Source organism: Microcaecilia unicolor, chromosome 3, assembly GCF_901765095.1.
Source record: "Microcaecilia unicolor chromosome 3, aMicUni1.1, whole genome shotgun sequence".
NCBI lineage: Eukaryota > Metazoa > Chordata > Amphibia > Gymnophiona > Siphonopidae > Microcaecilia > Microcaecilia unicolor.
The window spans coordinates 172,810,967-172,833,373 of NC_044033.1; the positions used below are offsets into that span (position 1 = coordinate 172,810,967).

The 22,407-nt window shown below is 45.0% G+C and overlaps 1 protein-coding gene across 1 annotated transcript in view; it reads left to right on the forward strand.

The window, feature by feature from the left end:
• AGAP2 (ArfGAP with GTPase domain, ankyrin repeat and PH domain 2) overlaps positions 1-22,407 on the forward strand; it is a 503,122-nt gene that overhangs the window by 386,328 nt on the left and 94,387 nt on the right. The window contains exon 12 of the mRNA XM_030196588.1: positions 1,296-1,439. Coding sequence (XP_030052448.1) covers positions 1,296-1,439 — 144 coding nt within the window. The remainder of the gene's footprint in view (positions 1-1,295; positions 1,440-22,407) is intronic.

A 22,407-nucleotide genomic window follows, 5' to 3' on the forward strand; every position in this document is an offset into this window, starting at 1 on the left:
CTGTTACAGACAGGATTTAATTGCTTCAGTCACCTGGTCCTCTGTTATCAGAGGAAAATGCCACTAAAAATATATATTTAGTGTCTCCCTGTTGTAACACCTTTCTTGGGATTTTTTTTTGTTAGGGGTTTTTTAATGGCTTTTCTGTTGAAGGCAGTCTGTAGCTAGGGAGTCCCATCTGTGAAGACTTGCTGTCTTGCTTGTTCTTGGAGAAAACGAAGTTACTTACCTGTAGTAGACAACCTGGCCACTTGTCCTAGGAGTTATTTTCTTCTCTATTACAGACTGAGGGAAGTCCCACACAACGGCAACACGTGGGAAATTACTAGGGCTGCATTTCGATTAAAGTTTTAGTTACAGTTAATCGCGTGTTTTATTTATTTATTACATTTGTACCCCGCTCTTTCCCACATACAGCAGGTCCAGTGCGGCTTACATAGTAAACGAAAGCATCTTACATGGTAAAGAATACAGTAAAACAAGGAAATGTAGGAACAGTATTATAAATTGTGATGATCATAACTACTTACATTATGAAAGGCATTACAAAGGACATGTGAAAGAACGTAATGAACTAGAATAGGAAAGGTAGATAAGGATATGATAGGTGAAAGGGAAGGAGAATGGGAGGGAAATGGTATGTTATTTATTTATTTTGTCTCCACTGCAGCGCCTTGTGACTCTGGGCGTCACTTAACCCTCTATTTGCCAAGAGTCTCAAAGAGCTGCAGTGAGGGAAAACAAAACATGCTTATATGGTAACGCTTCTCAAAAGCTTCTAGATCTGTCTAAACTAGGGAAGCTTCTCAACACAAGCTCCATTGGATGATATTGCCCATCTGTGAGGATGTATCCTGCTGTGCCTGGAGAACTTATAAAACTTGATATCCAGCTTTCTGTAAAACAATATTATAGCAGTTACAATAAGTAAAATACTGCATACTAGCTCCATTGTATGCAAATCTATCACATGCATATTCATTAAGGGTATCCTGAAAACTTGAACCATTTGTGGCCTCAAGGACTGGAACTGAATACGTTTGGGCTAGTGAATTGAGAAACATATGTTAATTCCTAAGGAGCAGTGGTCGGCTTCTCAACCCAGGACTATTGTTAGAATGGTTGAGCTAAATGGGAAAGGGAAAAATCCCGTTAGCTACAAATGAGTCATGATTCAGATGTTTTAGCACAGTTGGGGCAGGTTCCAATTGAACTGTAGGAGGAAAATGCCAGTCTGAAAGTAAAATATGCCTACCTTAAGATGACTTGGTTAACCTTGGTTTTGACTTTGTTAGAGAGTATTCCAGCAGCAGAGGGAACCCCCAGTCCTTCTAGTAGCAAAGAACCTCCTCCGTCCCCCATGGTGGACAAAAAGAAGCATCGCCGGAAGAAAGTCATGACACCTTCCAAAACTGAAGGGTCTGTGGGTCAGGCAGAAGGTAAGTTTCCAAATTTCTTTCCTTCAAGCACTTTTCAGCTCTTGCTCTAGTCATAATTTTTCACAAGCATTGCGTTTTCATTAGCACAGCAACTTGGTGTATGTAGATTCATAATGATGGAGTAACTAGACAAAAAGGAAGTAATTTCTGTTTCAACATTTTTATTAACAATCTGGTAGTCAATTATAACATGTTAGCTACAGACATTACTGCCCAACATCTAAAAATGTTGTGCTCTTAAATTTATGTTCGTAAGTTATTCTTCTAAATGTATGCTATATTTTCAACCAAACCTGTGAGCATAAGTTTTCAGCTGAAAATTCATCTTAATTTAGGAGCTTAAAAGTTATGCTTATAAATTTAAGCACTAGAGTCCAAATTGCCTCTATTACAGGCAAAATATATATTTTTTTATGTTGTGCAGACCTCAGTAGTGCAACTCAAGCCTCAAAATTCTGCCATGAGAATTAAGCACTCAGTTTGTCATCAGTCTTCTTATGAACTGTATTGTTTTTGTTACAGTTGTAAAGGTAAAAGAACAACACAGTTTATAAGAAGACTGATAACAAACTGAGTGCTTAATTCTCATGGCAGAATATTGAGGCTTGAATTGCACTACTGAGGTCTGCATAACGTAAAAAATATATTTTGCCTGTGATAGAGGCAATTTAGACTCTAGCACTTTAATATTGTTTGTGTGCCATCATCACTAGAGTTGGGGAGAGATAAGTATCAGATGTGTGAAAGTATAAATTTAAGCCTGCCATTCATTTGCCTAAATTATGAGCCTAGTGCTGAGCTCCTAACCTTTTTCCCTGCCCTAAATCTGATCCTATTGCCGTCCAGTTTTTATGTTCCTAAATTTAAGAATTTAGTGAAATTTTGAGCATTTTAAGCAGTCAGCCCTAGTAAATTTTCAGAGGCCAATTTAGGAGCATAACTTTCAAAGTGGCGTGTTACCAAACTTTCGTAACAGTAACCATAGCACATCCTTACTCAGATCATTCTTGCACGGTAAAGCCTTTTTTACTGCATGAGTAAAATGACCCTTTTTGTGTTTTTTAAATTAATGGCCATGCGCTAATTTTCCCATTAGCGTGTGACCATTAGTGTGTGAGCTTCTACCACCACCTATTTTGTAGATGGTAAAGGATCACGTGCTAATAATGCGCTAATCGCTTTGCTCACAACAATGTAGTTTCGCTAACCGATTAGTGCAGAACACTCCTACTGTCCACCCCGAGACTTGCCCCCAGTGCTAAAAAATAAAAATCTATTTTTCAGTGCATGGGAAGCACGCTACAAACACAGAATTACCATGGGACACCTGAGTATGCCCCGCAGTAAGACCTTTTTTGCTTCTACATCCTCAAAAGTCGGGTTTTTGTGTTGGTCACAGCTGTGAGACCATTATGACTGCATTATTAAGCAATTTGAATTCAGTGCTCAATAGCAGTGATGTTACCTTGCTGGTCTCTTTAGGCCTGTTGACTGCCTTTGATACCATTGATCATCACCTTCTTCTTTCCCTTTTACTAGATATAGGTATCTCTGGAACAGTGTTGCATTAGTTCTCTTCTTAACATCGCATTCTTTTTCTGTTTCTTTTGCAAATACTGTCTCCCAGAACTATTCCATCTCATGTGGTTTACCCAGGGGTCAGTCCTGACCCTGTTATTATTTAACTTTTCCTTGTCATCAGCATCATATGAATCCAGAGACTGATGGGTTATGTCTATCTACCAGCAGGTGGAGATAGAGAGCACAACTGAACTGTGTCTCATGGGATGGTGGTGCTTCTGGTCAGTTAGTATCTCTCTATTTCCAGCAGGTGGTGGACAGATTTTCCAGCAGCTTCTGGATTCATGGACATTACTTGACTTGTATTTTAGTACTGGTTCCGGTGAGCCTGGTGGTATTCAGGCTGCTGCTGGTGCCTGTTGAGGTATACCTGGTGGTGACAGGTTCCTCCCCCTACCCCCTCCTGCTGCTGCCCTCTCCTTCTTCAGGTTTAAACAAAAAAAAAAAGAAGGTAGACAAGGGGTACAAATTATATCATAGTGATAGGGTGGACCAGATTGGGGGAGGAGTAGCATTGTACCTTAACAAGAGGCTTGAATCAAATAGATTGAAAATTCTGCAGTAAACAAAAGACCTCTTGGAATCATTGTGGATCGAAATTCCATGTGTAAAGGGGAAAAGGAAGGCGATAGGGGTGTACTACCGTCCACCCGACCAGGATGAGCAGACGGACGCAGTCATGTTAAAGGAAATTAGTGAGGCAAATAAATTAGGCAACACAATAATAATGGGTGATTTTAATTACCCACATATGGACTGGGTTAATGTAACATCAGGGCATGCTAGGGAGGTAAACTTCCTCGATGAAATAAAGGACAGCTTTATGGAGCAGCTGGTACAGGAGCCAACGAGAGAAGGAAAAATTCTAGACTTAGTCATTTGTGGAGCGCATGATCTGGTTCGGGAGGTAGCGGTCCGGGGGCCGCTTGACAACAGTGATCATAGGAAGTCAAATATGTTAGCATTTAACTTTAAAAAAGGAAGCTATGATAAAATGAGAAAAACAAAAAAAAAACTTAGAGGAGCGACTGAGAGGATAAGAAACCTACAACAGGCATGGATGCTGTTCAAAAACACAGTCCTGGAGGCCCAGGCCAAACATATTCCATGTATCAGAAAAGGAGGACGGAAAACCAAACGACAGCCAGCGTGGTTAAAAAGCGAGGTAAAGAAGGCTATTGGAGCTAAAAAAGAATCCTTCAGAAAATGGAAGAAAGATCCGAATGAGGAAAATAAGAATCGGCATAAGGAATGTCAAGTCAGATGCAAAGCGCTGATAAGAAAGGCAAAGAGGGATTTTGAAAGAAAGATAGCATTAGAGGCGAAAACTGATAGTAAAAAATTTTTTAGATACATTAAAAGCAGGAAACCGGCAAAAGAATCAGTTGGCCCGCTGGATGACCAGGGTGTAAAATAGCAGAAAAGCTAAATGAGTTCTTTGCTTCGGTCTTCACCGAGGAAGATTTGGGTGGGATACCGGTGCCGGAAAGGGTATTTGTAGCTGAAGAGTCGGAAAAACTTATTGAAATATCTGTAAATCTGGAAGACGTAATGGAGCAGTTCTGCAAACTGAAGAGTAGCAAATCTCCTGGACCGGATGGTATTCACCCTAGGGTGCTGATAGAACTAAAAAATGAGCTGGCGGAGCTACTGTTATTGATTTGTAATTTGTCTTTAAAATCGAGCGTGGTACCGAAAGATTGGAGGGTGGCCAATGTAACGCCGATATTTAAAAAAAGGTTCCAGAGGAGACCTGGGAAATTATAGACCAGTGAGTCTGACGTTGGTGCCGGGCAAAATGGCAGAGACTATAATCAAGAACAAAATTACAGAGCACGTTTGAAAGCACGGACTAATGGGACAAAGTCAACATGGATTTAGTGAAGGGAAGTCTTGCCTCACCAGTCTGCTGCATTTCTTTGAAGGGGTAAACAAACATGTGGACAAAGGTGAGCCGGTTGATATTGTGTATCTAGATTTTCAGAAGGCGTTTGATAAGGTCCCTCATGAAAGACTACAGATGAAATTAGAGGGACATGGGATCAGAGGTAGTGTCTTAGTTTGGATTAAAAACTAGTTGAAAGATAGGAAACAGAGTAGGACTAAAAGGTCAATATTCGCAATGGAGAAGGGTAGTTAGCGGGGTCCCTCAGGAATCGGTGCTGGGACCTCTGCTTTTTAACATATTCATAAATGACCTAGAGATGGGGGGTAAGTAGTGAGGTAATCAAATTTGCCGATGACACAAAGTTATTCAAAGTAGTCAAATCGCGGGAAGATTGTGAAAAACTACAAGAGGACCTTACGAGACTGGGAGACTGGGCGTCTAAATGGCAGATGACGTTTAATGTGAACAAGTGCAAAGAGATGCATGTGGGAAAGAGGAACCCAAACTATAACTACATCATGCAAGGTTCAGCGTTGGGAGTCACGGACCGAGAAAGGGATCTAGGTGTCGTCATTGATGATACGTTGAAAATTTCTGCTCAATGTGCTGCTGTGGCTAGGAAAGCAAATAGAATGTTGGGTATCATTAGGAAAGGGATGGAAAACAAAAATAAGGATATTATTCTGCCGTTGTATCGCTCCATGGTGCGACTGCACCTTGAGTATTGTGTTCAATTCTGATCGCCGCACCTCAAAAAAGACATTGTGGAATTGGAAAAGGTGCAGAGAAGGGCAACAAAGATGATACAGGGGATGGGACGGCTTCCCTATCAGGATAGGCTGAAGAGGCTGGGGCTCTTCAGCTTGGAGAAAAGGCGGCTGAGGGGAGATATGATAGAGGTCTATGAGATAATGAGTGGAATGGAACAGGTCGATGTGGAGCGTCTGTTTTCACTTTCCAAAAATACTAGGACAAGGGGGCATGCGATGAAGCTGCAGTGTGGTAAATTTAAAACGAATCGGAGGAAATGTTTCTTCACTCAATGCGTAGTTAAACTCTGGAATTCACTGCCGGAAAAGGTGGTTAAGGCGGTTAACTTGGCGGACTTGAGAAAAGAGTTGGACGGCTTCCTGGAGGAAAAAGCCATAGAATGTTATTGAATGGACGAGGGAATACAGTATTTCTAGGATGGGCGGGACAAATTGCTTGTTCTTTTGGCCGCTGTCGGTGACAGGGTGCTGGGCTCGATGGACCCTTGATCTATCCCAGATAGCGATGCTTATGTACTTATGTACTTAAGGAGTCTTCTGTCACAGTGTTTGGCTGTATTAGGAGGGGTTGAGAGCCTCTTGCAAAATCCAGCATTGGGCTGTACAGAGAATCTGACTGTTTCCCTTCAGACACCGGGATGAGTGCAGCTTTAAATTTCCTATCTATGTCGGCTCTTTGCTAATTACTGTTTCTCTCCCTGGCCGAAGCAGCATTTTTTCATCAGTTTTCTCAATTAAAAACAACTGTTTTCAGTGTCGGGTACCTTGGGGGATATTTTTAGCCTCTCTCTCTCTGTCGATTTAATGGCGGACGCGTCAGATTCCCACATGGTTCCTTCTGCTAGCAGTTCTTTTGGGCAAACCACGGCTGCCATTTTAGAGCCCTGTGGTCCTTCTCAGACATTAATTCTTTGGGGGCTAAGTCTTCAGTGGGGTCGCAGGTATCCTCTCAAGCTGCTCTGCCTTTTTCACTGGATCCTTCTGCCCAGGTACTATTTTCTCTTGATTTTGTTCTGCTTATGCACCAAGCTTTCTTGTTAAAGAGGTCACGCTCTGATTCAGTGGGTCAGCAGTCTTCTCCCCCTCCTTCTTCTGGTCCTGTTTTTTAATGGAGGAAAGTTGAGCCCTTTTAAATTTGGATCCTGTTTTCCATCCTTCTTCCCTTGTGTCCGAAGGGGCACTCTCTACAGTATCTGTCCCTACCACCTTACAGGATGTTCTAGAGGAGGGGGAGCTCCCTACAGATGAAGCTGATGATCCTACAGCAGTGCACATATTTCATAAGGAAGAATTGCCTTCTTTTATTACAAAAGCCTTGAAGGTATTGCAAATCTCTTCTCATTATTCACAAACTCCTGTGTCTAATCTCATATTAGCGAGCACTAAGTGTTCTCCTAATACCTTTCCTGTGCATGAAGCCATGCAGGAACTCATTTTGGCTCAATGAGAAACTCCAGACTAGCTCTGTCCCAGGAGGAGCTGGATAAGCTGTAGTTACCCTAAGTGGATGCACTAGTGACTGCAGTCACCAAAAAGACCGCTGTGCCAGTGGAGGGTGGCATAGCACTCAACCAACCTTAAAGATTTCCTTGGAAGTTGCTACTTTATTTCTGCAGGTATCTATTTGCAGCTCCTGTACTGCCAGAGCTTGTTTATCTTAGGTTCTGAGAGCTGCATATGCAATTCGTGATCCAGATTTTCCGGTGCTGCTCAGCATTCCTGACATTGAAACAGGCTTGGTATACCTGGTGGATGTTCCGTATGATCTAATGAGAGCTTTTTCTAAATGTTGTGGTTGCGCCATTGGCTGCTAATGCTGCATCCAAGCAGCGGCTGATGAAACTCTCCTTCAGGGGGACACTTCTCTTCAGGGAAGATTTAGATAATTTAATTAAGGATTTGGGGGACTCCTAAACTCAGCGTTTGCTTGAGGACAAGCCAAAGACTTTTTATAGATCCTCTCAGTCACACCATCTTAAAGATGCGAAGCATTATAAACTAGGATGGTCTCAGTCCTTCACAAATTTCAGAGCAAACAGTCCTTTCGTGATGACAGAATAAATTCCCAACAATCATAGAAGAGTGCACCAAGATCACAACAGATCAATGGGTAATGGACATTATTAGAAAAGGTTACAAGTTAGAATTCTTTTGTCCAGTCGCAGATTTTTTCTTGGAATTCCCGTTCAAAGCCTTGAGGAAAAAACAGGCAGTGCTTTCTACACTGCGCAATCTACACACTCTAGGAGCCATTCTTCCAGTTCCTTCTCACAAACGGAGTTCCCAAAAAACGTTCCTTCCACCCTGTACTTGACCTCAAGAGAACAAATTCTTGCGAGTCAAACATTCTTCGAGGACAAGCAGGCTTGCTGAATCTCACAGATGGGTAGACGCTGTTCCCACATCGTCTAATGTGGCAATATTGCCATAGTAAAAAATAGAACTTTCAGGAGCACGAGCTGTGCTCCAGCGCTCATACACCAGTGCCTTCACACCTGTTGTGTAAACAACACAGTTTCAGTTTTGCTTTTTCCATGTGAGGAGCAGCTGCTTTCTGTGGTGGCTCCTTACATGCCCAGTCAGAGTGGTTTTCGATTTTTCAGTGCCTTCAGCTCTTCTTGCACTTCTGTTTCCTAAAAAGAAAAATTATATTCCTTTATTTTTTTTTAGTATTTTTTGCCCACGTTTAAGTGTCCTTTATTTTTGGATATGGGCCGCTTTCAAGCCTGCCTGGTCAGGCTGTTTTTTTTGTGTGCCTCCTTTCCCCTTTTTCAGGCACCATCACGTCTTTTGATGTAGCTGGTGCGGTTTTTCTTCCATGTCCACAAAGACTCCCAGTGGCTTCAAGCGTTGTACTTGGTGCAGCTGGACCATGTCGGAGAAAGACACCATTCTTGGTGTCTTCAGTGCATTGGGCCCAACCATAGCCCGGCCAACTGTGTCCTCTGCCTTCGTATGAAAAAGAGGACTTAGGTTTCCCAAGAGGCTCAACACGCAAAGGTTTTTGGTCTGATCCCTCAGCATCCCCTCTGTCTGTCCCTATGGTCCCCAAGAAAATAGACTCCCAGTATCGGATCTGCGGGGAACCTGGAATGGTGAGGTCTCAGTTACCCCACGATTCCATGGTGGTGGACTCCGCTCTCAAGAGAGCCAGGAGAACTAGGGACTAAGCATCGGCTCCCCCAGGCAGAGAAGTACCCTGGACTCTTTTGGGAGGAAGATGTATCATGCCTTTATGCTCATCGCCCATATCCAGTCATACCAGCTCTTCACGAGCATGTACTTGCAGAATTTGGTGAATCAGCTGTCAGACTTGGTCGATGCACTCCCTCAGGAGCAGGCCGAGCCGTTTCACCAGTTGGTCAAGTAGCAGAAGGTGTGTCGCATGTTCTTGGCTGGGGGCATTTACGATACTTTTGATGTGGCATCCAGGATCTCTGCCCAAGGTATAGCAATGCACAGACTCTCATGGCTGCGTGTTTCTGACCTGGACCATTCTGTCCAGCAAAGGTTGACGGATGCCCTTTGCTGTGGAGATAATCTTTTCAGAGAGAAAGTTGAGGAGATTGCTGACCAGATCAAGAAGCATACTGATTCTATGTCTTCTCTCTTCCACCTGGCATCTTCTGCAACTGCCTCTTTATCCTGGAGGTATTTTGGCAAGTTGCACAGTGCTCCCTATTATTACTCCTATGACTTGCCAGCCTACTCATGCTTAATAGCGAGCTCGTTCGAGTCAACAGTGTGCACCCAAGGCCCCTACTGCTCCCTAGAAAAAGCAAGGGATGGACTTTCAAATGACTCCAGCAGAGCATAGCCACAGTCCAAGTGTCTGTTCCAGACTACTTGCCGGTTGGGGGAGATTAAAGTTTTTTCACCAAAGGTGGCCTCTCATAACCTCTGAATGGTGAGTTCTTCCAATAGTCCGGCTCGGATACACCCTCAGTTTGCTTTCCAAACCTTCAAATTGTCCACCAAGAGCCCGTTCATTCAGCTCTTACCACAGGCAGGTACTTACAGTGGAACTCTCCGCCCTTCTCAAGACCCATGCGGTCAAACCTGTTCAACCAGGGGAAGAAGGGCAGAGATTCTATTCCAGGTACTTCCTTGTATCCCATCCTAGACCTAAGGGCCCTGAACAAATTCCTAGTCTGAGAAACGTTCAGGATGGTTTCCCTAGGCACCCTTCTTTCAGGAAAATGATTGGCTATGCTCTCTACAATTGAAGTATGCATATACTTCCAGCCCACCTTCGGTTTCAGCTGGGAACACATCACTTTCAGTATCGCATGTTGCCTTTTGGCCTCGCGTCAGCTCCCAGTGTCTTTACCAAGTGTCTAGCGGTAGTCACAGCGTCTCTAAACAGGCTGGGAGTTCATGTGTTCCCTTTTTCGACAATTGGCTGGTGAAGAGCACCTCGGAGGACAGTGCTCAGGAGTCCATGTAGATGACTGTTCGGGTGCTGGAGCTTCTAGGGTTCGTTATAAACTACCCCAGGTCCCATCTAGATCCTGTTCAACAATTGGAGTTCATAGGAGCCCTGCTCAACACGACTGTTCGAGCCTACCTTCCAGAGACATGGGCGAACAATCTTGTCTCCCTGGCATCCAAGGTTCAGGCATCACAACAGGTCACAGCTCGGCAGATGTTGTTGGGCCACATGGCTTCCACAGTGTACATTACACCCATGGCACAACTGCCCATGAGATCAGCTCAAGCCACATTCGATCTAGAGGATGTCATCCAAGTGTCCCTGGAGCTTGTAAGCTCTGTTTTAATGGTGGACAGTTTGGTCCAATTTGACCTTGGGACTTCCATTCCAAATTCCTCAGCCGCAAAAAGTGCTGATGATGGATGCATGTCGTCTGGAATGGGGAGCTCATGTAGATTGGCTTCACGCTCAAGGAGCTTGGTCCCTCCAGGAATCAAGTCTACAGATCAGTCTCCTGGAGCTTCGGGAGATCTGGAATGCTCTAAAGGCTTTCGGAGATCAGCTGTCCCATCAAATTATTCTAATTCAAACAGACAATCAGGTTGCTATGTATTACACCAACAAGCAGGGGGCAGCGGATGAGACCTTCTGGATGTGGCATTGGGCTCACTAACATGGCATGTTTCTCCAAGCTACTTATCTGGCAGGCGTAAACAGCAACCTGGCTGACAGGCTGAGCAGGATAATGCAACCTCAGGAGTGGTCTCTAAATATAAGCATAGCCTGCAAGATCTTCCGAGCGTGGGGCACCCCGTCGGTAGATCTTTTTGCCACTCAGATCAACCACAAGGTCTTGCAGTTCTGTTCCAGGCTTCAGGCCCATGACAGATTAACGTCAGATGCCTTCCTTCTACATTGGGGAACAGGCCTTCTGTATGTGTATCCTCCGATACCTCTGGTGGGAAAGACTTTGTTGAAACTCGAGCAAGACCGCGGAACCATGATTCTGATTGCGCCCTACTGGCCACAACAGATATGGTTCCCTCTTCTTCTGGATTTGTCCTCTGAAGAACCGTGGAGATTAGAGTGTTTTCCAACCCTCGTTACACAGAACGAGGGGTCGCTTCTACAGCCCAACCTCTGGATGTTGAGAGCCTAGAATTTGCTTCCTTGGATCTTTCAGAGGATGTCTCTCGAGTCTTGCTGGCTTCCAGGAAAGAATCCACCAAGAGGTGTTATTCTTTTAAATGGAGGAGGTTTGCCGTCTTGAATTCCTTCTACACATCAGAGTCTGGTCTCAAGACCAACTCCGTAAGAATCCACCTTAGTGCAATTAGTGCCTATCATCAGCATTTAGAAGGTAAGCCTATCTCTGGACAGCCTCTAGTTGTTCGCTTCATGAGAGGTTTGCTTTTGGCAAAGTCCCCTGTCAAACCTCCACTAGTGTCATGGGATCTCCATGTCGTTCTCACCCAGCTGATGAAAGCTCCTTTTGAGCCACTGAATTCCTGCCATCTGAAGTGCTTGACCTGGAAGCTCATTTTCTTGGTGGCTGTTACTTCAGCTCGTAGGGTCAGTGAACTTCAAGCCTTAGTAGTGTATGCACCTTATACTAAGTTTCACCACAACAGAGTAGTCCTCCACACGCACCCTATGTTCCTGTTGAAGGTGGTGTCGGAGTTCTATCTGAACCAGTCGATTGTCTTGCCAACATTCTTTCCCTGACCTCATGCCCATCCTGGCGAAAGCAGCTTGCATACCTTGGACTGCATGAGAGCATTGACCTTTTACATGGAGTAGACGAAGCCCTTCAGACAGTCTGCCCAGCTTTTTGTTTCATTTGATCCCAACAGGATGGGGGTCACCATTGGGAAATGGTGACCATTTCCTTGTCATCTATACCAGACCAGTTCAGATAATGGGTTATGTCCATCTACCAACAGAAAGAGACAGAGAAAATAGTTCCAAGTAAACCGCCCCTTAAGGGTAACGTGCAGCCTGGAATGTTCAGTATTTTCTCTGTCTCCTAGCGGATGGTGAACGGATCGTGCAGCTGCTCTGGATTGCTGGCTGGTAGCTCCTGTCCCAGATTCTTCTGGTGACAGTGGAGCCAGGGGTGTGCTGGTAGCCGTGCTGGGGCTAGTTTTAGGTGATACTAAGTGGTCCTGAGTTCCTCATCTGCCAGCTAGGGTGATATCCATTGACCATGGTTCCCTCCCCTCCCCTTCCTCCCCTGGCTGTCTTTCTAGCAGAGTGATGGTTAATTGTGGCATGGAGTAACTTGTCTCCCCTGCGGGGTTCTTCTCTTCTGTGGTAGTAGGTATATCTGAATTTCTGCCTCTGAGGTAAGCCTTTATTTATTCTTGACACTAGTGAAGAAGGTTGTTTATAAAAGAAAAAAAGGAAACAGTTTTTTCCCTCCTTTTCTGCCTCTGAGGTAAACCTTTATTAATTTCTGTCACTAGTGAAGAAGGTTGCTTATGAAAAAGGAAACTGTTTTTCCCTCGTTTTCTGCCTCTGAGGTAAACCTTATTTAATTCCTGTCTCTAGTGAAGATGGTTGTTTAAAAAAAAAAAAAAGAAGAAGAAACTTTGTTTTTCCTTCTTTCTCTTGCCTGTTAACCTGATTTATTTTCCCACCTTTGGCAATGTATTCTAGGGGGCCGCTTGCGAAGTTTCTTTGAATTTCGCTGGCCGGCATCTGATTCTGATCTTGGACCCTTCTTAGCTGGTACCAGTTGCTTTGATTTTTTTTTTTTTTTTTGAGGGGCACGGCTCATGCCTGGACCACAAAACTCAGTTGTTTTTCTCCTCTTCACGGTCCTAGACGGCAGCTGGTTCAGAGGGCGGCCCCATTGCTGGACTTGTACCTTTGTGGTTCGGAGGTCTTAGTCTGCCATTTCCAAAGTGGGGGAAGTCTCTCGCTGGCTCTGTTTGGCTGCAGGCTCAGTCTTTTTAGTCCAGGGCTATTTTTTCATTCTTGTCAGCCTTACATGGCTGTTGGTCAGTTCTTTTTCAGACCGTCCAGTCTCTGCTGCTTCTGGCATCTTCCTTGAGACGTCCCTGCTATTTGATTCTTGTTTTGGCAGCAGTTTTTCCTCCCTTCCTCAGGGAGGTTCTGGTTCTCTTGTCCCCGTATATCCCTCCTGCTCTGGTTTTTCTGCAGGGTACTTTCCTTCTGGTGGGGGTCCGAGTTGCCCTTGGTGTGCAACTACTAGCTCAAATCCTGAGTACCCTCGGGAACACCATTCTTGCCAGTCTTTTGCTTGGACTCAGTTCATTGTCTCTTTACGGGAATGTGCCTTTTTAGGACTAGTTTGCCACAGCTCTTCCTTGCTTCCCTTGCTTTCGGGCGGAAGTTTTAGCCTGGCACAGGCGGGTTTTGCCTTTTCTAGTTTCAGGCGCCTCTCTCCTGGCACATTTGGCATTCCTTCCTTTTTCTGTAAGGGACGCAGTTCTTTTCTACTGAGCAGATCTATTGCTGTGCATCTGGATTATCGCCTCTTAGCTCTGCGCTTTTCTCTACTTTTCTGCAGGGAAGTGGCTCAGTTCTAGGTCTGGAGTTTGACTCTCTCTTAGCTGGTTTTTCCTCAGTTTGGTGTTAGTGGCCAGCTTCCTCTTTGTTCCTGGCGTGGCGAGAGTTGTTTCTTCCTCACTGCTTGTTCAGGGCATTTCTATCTTTGCCAGAGGTGTGCAACTCTTTCTCTGCCCGTGGTGCGTGGCTCAGTTTGTGTGCTTTGAGTGCAACTCCGTTTGTTCTCGTTGAGCACGGATCCTTCTCTGCCTGCCTGATGAGCGCAGCGGAAGGAGACAGAGAAAATAGTTCCAAGTAAACCGCCCCTTAAGGGTATCGTGCAGCCTGGAATGTTCAGTATTTCGAATAGCCAAGCAGTGGTGCTCTGAAGTCTAGAAGAAAACACAGTTAATACCAAACAGGAAAACTCTGGGAGCCAATATGCAGAACCTCACTGTTCCTGCTTGGCCAAAGGCAACTGCAACCTCCCCTCACAGTAAAGTAAGCGGGAGGGAATGGTCCATACTGAGCTTGCTCAAGCACATAGAGATCTACCGCTGAATCCGGGGAAAGAACTCCGTGATGCCAAGTAACAGGAGTCATACAGAGCTGGCACAACAAGTGACAGGAGATTGAACAGAGAAGTTGAAGTAGGCAGTGCTGTAGGATATCAAGTGTATTGAAGCGTCGTGGAACAGCCAGGGATACTTAAAGGAAACAACACTCTGACAGACTTTAGCCAGGGAGGGCATCTGGACTGGTCTGGTATGATTAAAGGTGTAACTGGGTCACCCTTCCAGGAACCAGCCAGGGCCAACCCTGCTTAGCTTCCTTCCAAGTACCACGACTCTGGTCTCACCCCTCAATGGATGTCTCTGATCTGGCCTCACAGGAGAGAAGCCTCTGCTTCTCCAAGTCCTCTCTTGTTCCTTTTCACAAATGCTCCCCTCACAGCCAGTGTGGTTAATAAAAAGTCTTTATTTTTGCCAATACAGTCTTTCTTTCCTTTTGGTTCAAACACCACCAAAAGCATTTACTCTGTGTCTTTTAGTCAAACACTTTTCAGGCCCTAGAGTAGTTCATACAGCCTCTTCTGATTCCCCTCCTCTTTTCCTGTGCTGGGGATACTCTCACAGTGTCACAGTTCAATAGAGCAATTAAGGAAGCAAAACAGTTTTTCAGAGCAGTTCATTCCAGGGGCGTATCTGTAATGGGGCCAACGGGTGCCTGGGCCCCGCTACCGCCGCCAACCCCCCCCCCCCCCCCCCGTGCCACCAATGGAAGCCTATGGGGGGGGGGGTGAAAAATGGCCCCCACACTTCGGGCTCTGGCCCCCCCTACCAGGGAAAGTCAGATACGCCCCTGGTTCATAAAGCCTCTTCTCATTCCCCTCCTCTTTTCCTGTGCTGGGGATACTCTCACAGTGTCACAGTTCAACAGAGCAATTAAGGAAACAAAACAGTTTTTCTTCCTAGTTTCAGAGGCAAGTGTACCTGTCCCATTTGAACTAGAGCCTCTCCCCACTGCCTCAGTTTCTCTCCTCCAGTCTTCCACCACCGGGTTAATGGAGTTGCCAGGAAACTTCTCACTGTATCCTTTGAATATAATTAGGTCTGCCACCTCCGTTTGGGCTTTCTACTATCCTGAAAAGGATTGCAGGGCTCCCTCTAAATACTTAATTACCCCAACCTTGTATCTGCTCATGACAGTTTTACACAGTCTGGACAGTAGCAAATTCAGTAATTAGAAAGAAACCCAATATTCAATAGAAATAATAAGATAGTTTATTAGCATAAGCATCTCACCCAAAGGCAGTACAGGCAATCAGGTATTCACATGGTAGAACAGCACTTCTCAACAGATGACATGTGCCTTCAAAGGTTACTGGCTTCTTCTTCCCAGGCACTGCTTAGGTAGCAGACCTTTTATACTTTTTTGGTCCCATAGATCCGTATGAACATTTTACTTTCCCACCTGCACTTTCGTCAAAATTGGCACATACATCCAATTAGGACCAAGTTTCAACTTTCTTATCTCTCCAAGCTTCGCTCATCCTTAAATTTAACTTTTCTGCACCTGGCCTTATCTTTGCCCAATTATTTCTTATAGTTTCTCCCCATGCCTATGTCCAGCTGTACACAACCCTTGCCAACTTTGAAACTCTGCCAAGCTTAATCAGGCTGTCACATTTCTTCAGTGAAGTATCAAGACTGAGAGATGCTATGATTTTACAGGCCTAGTTTGCTTTAGGAAGCCTGAACCTGTTTTTCACTGCATTTAATTTGTGACAATTATTTACACCTTCTCCTTCTGGGCCAGAGCAGCAATGTCCATGCTCTCCTCCCCCAGTCCCTCAGTCACCTCCATTTTATCCTCATCACCAGCCTCAGCCTTCCCAGATGACCCTCATTACCCTCATCAGAAATCATCTCCCAATCCTCTACACCCTCTCCTAGTTTCTGCATAGCTCGTCTGGGAAGAGAGGGTTCCTGGGATTGGTAGTTCATTCCTCGCTTCTCCCCTTCAGTTGGCTTTTCAGCCACCAGAGGGCGAGCTTTCTGTATACTAGGAACTTGGTATTGGAACTTTCTCGGTCAGTATTCCCCTGCTCTCTGCAACCCTCGCTCCCGTGGTTCCCTTGTTCTCCTATCACCTGCCCTCTCACAAAGGAAAGAAAATTATCAGGTAAGAACATAATTTTTCCTTCCTTGTCATCTATACCAGACCAGTCCAGACTAATGGGATGTAGCAAAGCAATTTCCCAAAGAGGGGGGGGGAGAAAAGAAGAATGCAGAAGATGGAAAAATCAACAAAGCTATACTCACAGCAAAAAACTGATCAGCAGAAAAGGATTTGAACATCCGAACCACCAGGCTACCAAAATGGAACAGAGTTAGACACTAGAAAAAGGAACTGAAGCCGTAGGACGTAAAACAAACTTCCTGAGCAAAAGAAAAATTACATACCCCTGTCTTGAGTCCACTATGGTCAGATGAAGCGACCCTAACAAGTACTAGGAGTACGCAACCCCAAACTGTGTGCCACACTTCATAGAAGAAAGGAAGCAAGGCCCAGGAACCACCCAGACCCACGCCTAGTGAGAGAATCAAACTCCACAGAAAAGAAGAGACTCCAGAGTCGAGAGAACCAACTAACTGGAGCGCTAGTCTCTCCAGAAGAACCATGAAGAAAAGGGCAGCAGCATACCAGGGTATAACCGTAGAAAGAGTACTCCTCAACCAGCTTGCTCTGGACTTAGTGATGAAAGAACAGAGCCAAGAGAACAAAAGGAGACAAAAAGAAAGAGAGTCAAGAGCCACACTGTGGAGAAAAGACCCCCCAAGGTGCCAAGTAGCCACAAAAGGAGCAGAGACTAATTCAAACTCCAGCAATGGAGAAGCTTCTCGCCAGCCACCAAGAGGCTACGGCAAGAAAAGGTGCCACAGGATTTGTGGCTAACAGGAGACAAGACAGCCTTGTCTAGCAGTCTAAACTGCGGTATGCCACAAACTGCTGAAAAGGTACTGTATCCAACCCGCAGAAAAAAGTTGGGGTTGACCAACAAGGTGAAACAATGCCCAACAGGCAAAGGTGAAAATATGCTCCACAGTCAGAGACTGAACTGTGCTCAAGGGACAGTTGGCACATTTGGCATACCTTTTCTCAGTGATGGGTCACAAATTATAAAAACTTTTTAAAATAGTGCTTTTAACTTAAATAGGATAAAAATGAGGGGGTCAATATTGAGCTGGTGGTGATGAACCGTTTTTTTTTAGCTGGCAGTGGCATTATTCCTCGGTATTCAATACTGGGTCATGTCTGGACACCAGCATTACATATCCGGATTTAGGCGGCTGGTTATCTCTTATGAGGTTAAGTGCGATATTTAGCACTTAACCACATAAGTGACACCAGAAGACTGACTTTTATGTGGTCCAATTTGACCACTAAACTTAGGCAGTTAAGTCCTGAATATTGGCATTTAACCACATAAGTGCCAACTCCTTCCCTGGACCAACCACCAAATAGCTGGCTTTCACTTTAGGGGTCTGTGGTGATATTCAATGGCATTAACCAGTTAAGCGCTGTTGAATATTAGTGGAGAGCCCTGCACAAGCAATTTAACTGTTCAGGAGCCATGTCTGGCTAGTTAAATCCAGAGCCGATGGTGGGAGGCGGGGATAGTGCTGGGCAGACTTGTACGGTCTGTGCCCTGAAAAAGACAGGTACAAATCAAGGTAAGGTATACACAAAAAAGTGGCACATTTCTTGGGCAGACTGGATGGACCATGCAGGTCTTTTTCTGCCGTCATCTACTATGTTACTATGTTACTTTGAATATCAACCCCTAGATTTGTTGTAGAATAGGTGTTCTCAACTCAGTAAACAAGAAACTCTAACCCAGTCAGGTTTTTGAGATATCCACATTGAATATGCATGAGATAAATTTGCATGTACTGCCTCCATTGTACACAATTTACATTTGCATTTCCCATTTCTTATATTCCATCTATGCCATTAAGTTCAAGGCGGATTCCTTATAAAGAAGCCAGAGACACAATTCTGGGAACATATAAAAAACACATCAAGCTTAAAATCTAAACAATACTAAAATGATCCTGGGTAAGCAAAGCTTAACCTTAGACTCCACAAACCTCTCTCATACATATTCATTGTGGGTTGTGGATTGGCTGGGTGTGGTCCTGATTGGCTAGGTGTGACTGGGTTGAAAATCAGTATAATAGACCAAACAATTAAAGGGCATAGATAGAAAACTGTAGAAATTTAGTCTAGGCTGTATTAAAATGTAAGGTCTAATTGCAAAGCTAGTGGAGGAGTGGCCTAGTGGTTAGGGTGGTTGGATTCTGGTCCTGGGGAACTGAGTTCAATTCCCACTTCAGGCACAGGCAGCTCCTTGTGACTCTGGGCAAGTCACTTAACCCTTCATTGCCCCAGGTACAAATAAGTACCTGTATATGTAAGCCACATTGAGCCTGCCATGAGTGGAAAAGTGTGGGGTACAAATGTAACAAAAAAAAATTTAAACTGGACACCTGAGATTTATTTCTTGTCCCCTATTCACTGTGTGACCTTGAGGTTAGCTTCTCTGCAGTTAACCTCATATTGTAAGCTTCTTGGGACAGGGATTTTAATACCTTAGTGCATATGATGGCATTAAATGTAGAGAGAGGTGATTTAAAAATATTTTAAAGCACAATTCTGTGTACTTTTTAAATATATATTACCACCTCACTTATAACTTCAGTGCACTCCCTTCTAACTTTGCTCCTCTGCCTGCTGAGCTCTTTGTAATGTTAAGCCTCTTTAATTATCTGCTTTTATTTTCTCTTCTGTCTTTGCTTACCTGCTTCCTGGGACACGCTACTGGCAGCCAAACGCAAAATGTGGAAATTAAAAACCTTTGGTAGCTTAAGAAATATTTATAAAACAGGTAAAAATGACTGTGAGCCACTCATCTCAATGTACCTATGGGGCTAGTGGCATCATTCCTGCATGTACCATTTAGCTCTTACTGGACACCATTTTTTTTGTTCTGTGTATACGTTTTCCATATTTGTTAGGGATTCATTTCCTGATGCCCTATTTTCGCTTTATGTTCTTGTACTTCTGTTCTGTACCTTGATTCTGCCAATGACTCATATGTTATTTTGGGGTGACTCACTTTCCCCCGGTTTCTATGTAGAGCGCCTAGAGATCCGTGCTGAAATTGGTGTGGATTCTATAACAATGTGCGCAACTTAATTGGCTTAATAAGCTAATGAGCACTGATAACAGCAATTAAGTACAATGAGCACTAATTGGCACTGATTAGAATTTAGACAAACAAATCACTAAGTGTATTCTGTAACGATGTGCGCCGAACTTCTAACACACACAGACAAAAAGGGACATGGTTATGGGCATTCTGAAATTTACGCACCTAGTTATAGAATATGGCCCACTGCGCCTAAATCTATGTGCAGGGATTTATGCCAAGTTTTCATTGATGTAAATGGATGCGTGTAGATTTAGGCGCTGACATATGAACTAAACATATTCTATAATCAGAGCCTAAATCTAGTCACCGATTATAGAGTACGTTTGGTCAGCTCTGATTTCAGCACCAATTTTTTTTAGACGCCATATATAGAATTTCCCCCTATGCAGGTCATTTACTAACAGTGTGCACGTACTAATGGTATTATCACATTTTATCTACAGAATAAAATGGGGTAATACGGTTAGTAAATGAACTCTGTTCTGATCTTTGAGTATGTCACTGACTCTTTCTCTGCTTATGACCTTATTAGATTATGTTGAGGTAGCAATGGTCCTGATATTACTGAAAATTGAATTATTTCTATCTCAGAATATATATGACTGTGTTTTAGTCCTAAATATCATAACATTTTAACCTAATCAAATCTTTGAGTTTTGAGGGGATTTTCTTTTGCCTCTGTTTCTTCCTGTTCCTTTTAATTTGCAATTCACTTGGAGCTAGTCTTTAGTGGGCTATGTTGCTCTGAGCCTTCATTTGTTAGTTAAAATTTTCCTTAGCATCCTATCAGACCAGTCCAGACATTTTGGTTATATTTATTAGAGAATGACACAGGGGCAAAGTTTGTCCCCATCCCTGTAAGCTTTGTCCCCGTGAACTGTGTCCTCGCACCATCCTCATCCCCGCAAGCTCTGACTTCATCTGTTAATGGATTTCACCAAGACCCCTGACTAAAACATAGCTAACATAAGAGAATCTCTGTTCCTGCTAGTGCTGCAATACATAAAACATTAAAATCAAACATATGATCTGAACTTTTGGAAAATATAATGCTCCAGTGTAAGTAACTATGCAGTGCCTTATCTCAGTGTGCTGCAGGGACACATGGAGGGGTGGAGCCAACTGTATTTTTGAAAAAGATGGCCGGCCATCTTTTTTATCGATAATACGGTTGGGGCCGCCCAAATGTCAGAGATGGCCGGGTTTCAAATGGCCGGCATCGGTTTTTACCCATAATGGAAACCGAAGCCGGCGATCTCAAATCTGGCCAAATCCAAGGCATTTCGTCATGGGAGGGGCCAGGATTCGTAGTGCACTGGTCCCCTCGCATGCCAGGACACCAACCGGGCACCCTAGGGGGCACTTCTAAAAAGTTTTTAAAAAATAAAAATAGCTCCCAGGTGCATAGCTCCCTTACCTTGGGTGCTGAGCCCCCAAAACCCACTCCCCACAACTATACACCACTACCATAGCCCTAAGGGGTGAAGTGGGGCACCAGCATGTGGGTACAGTGGGTTTCGGGTGGGTTTTGGAGGGCTCCCATTTTCCACCAGAAGTGTAACAGGTAGGAGGGGATGGGCCTGGGTCCACCTGCCTGAAGTCCACTGCACCCACCATAACTGCTCCAGGGACCTGTATACTGCTGCGATGGACCTGAGTATGACATTTGAGGCTGGCATAGAGGCTGGCAAAAAAAGTTTTTAAAGTTGTATTTTTGAGGGTGGGAGGGGGTTAGTGACCACTGGGGGAGTCAGTGGAGGTGATCCCCGATTCCCTCCGGTGGTCATCTGATCAGTTGGGGCACTTTTTTGGGACTTGGACCTGAAAAAAAGGCAACAAATAAAGTGGACCAAATTCTCGTCAAGGCCGGCTTTCTTTTTTCGATTATCGGGTGAAGCCGGCCATCTCAACACACGCCCCAATCCCACCCCCGTCCTGCCTTCGCTACCGTGCCGACAGGCCCCCTTGAACTTTCGCCAGCCCCACGACGGAAAGCAGTTGGAGCCGGCCAAAATCGGCTTTCGATTATACCTGGGGCGTATCTGGACTTTGCCGTTAGGGGGGTCCAGAGCCGAAGTGAGGGGGCACATTTTAGCCCCGCCGCCGCCCACCCGCCATTGCCGACATCCCCCGCCGCCGCCAGAACCACCTCCAACAACTGTGGCCCACCTGCCGACAACCCCCCTCCCGCCCGCTGTCGCCATGACGTTGCCTACCTTTGCTGGCGGGGGACCCCAACCCCCACCAGCCGAAGTCTTCTTGCTTCGTTTGGTTTCTGAGTCTGTCTGACGTCCTGCACGTACAACATGCAGGATGTCAAACTCATAGAAACAGAACAAAGCCCTGCAGATCGCAAGGCTTCATTCTGTTTCTGTGAGACTGACGTCCTGCACATTGTGTACGTCAGACAGACTCAGAAACCAAAATGAAGCAAGAAGACTTCAGCTGGCGGGAGTTGGGGTCCCCCGCCAGCAAAGGTAGCAGACGGCGACAGCGGGTTGGTGGCTGGAGGGGGGGTGAGAGGGTCGTTGGCAGGGGGGTCCAGGGCCAAATCTACGGGGGCCCTGGCCCCCATGGCCCCATAGCAGCTACGCCCCTGGATTATACCGATTTGGCCGACTTCAGGAGATTGCCGGCCATCTCTCGATTTGTGTTGGAAGATGGCCGGCGATCTCTTTCGAAAATAAGCTGTATGATCACATGGAGCAAGAGCTCAGCTTTCCATCCCCCTCACCAGTGGCACAACATGATTACAAGAGGGGAAAAAAAAGGAGAACAGCTGTGCATTGGATGACATCCTCCCCTCCCCTGCCATTTTAGCGCTGAATAAATAAATTCAGACCACATGGTTCAAATTTTCATTCGGTACTGAGCAGCAGGTGAGGAGTGTGTGGCCAGATATGCAGCTGCTTTCCTTCCACTTGTGATCAGCACTGAGCCAGGGCTGCGGCTGTGGTAGCCCTGCGTTGACATATCAAATGAACGCACAAGCCTCTTCCTCCCCT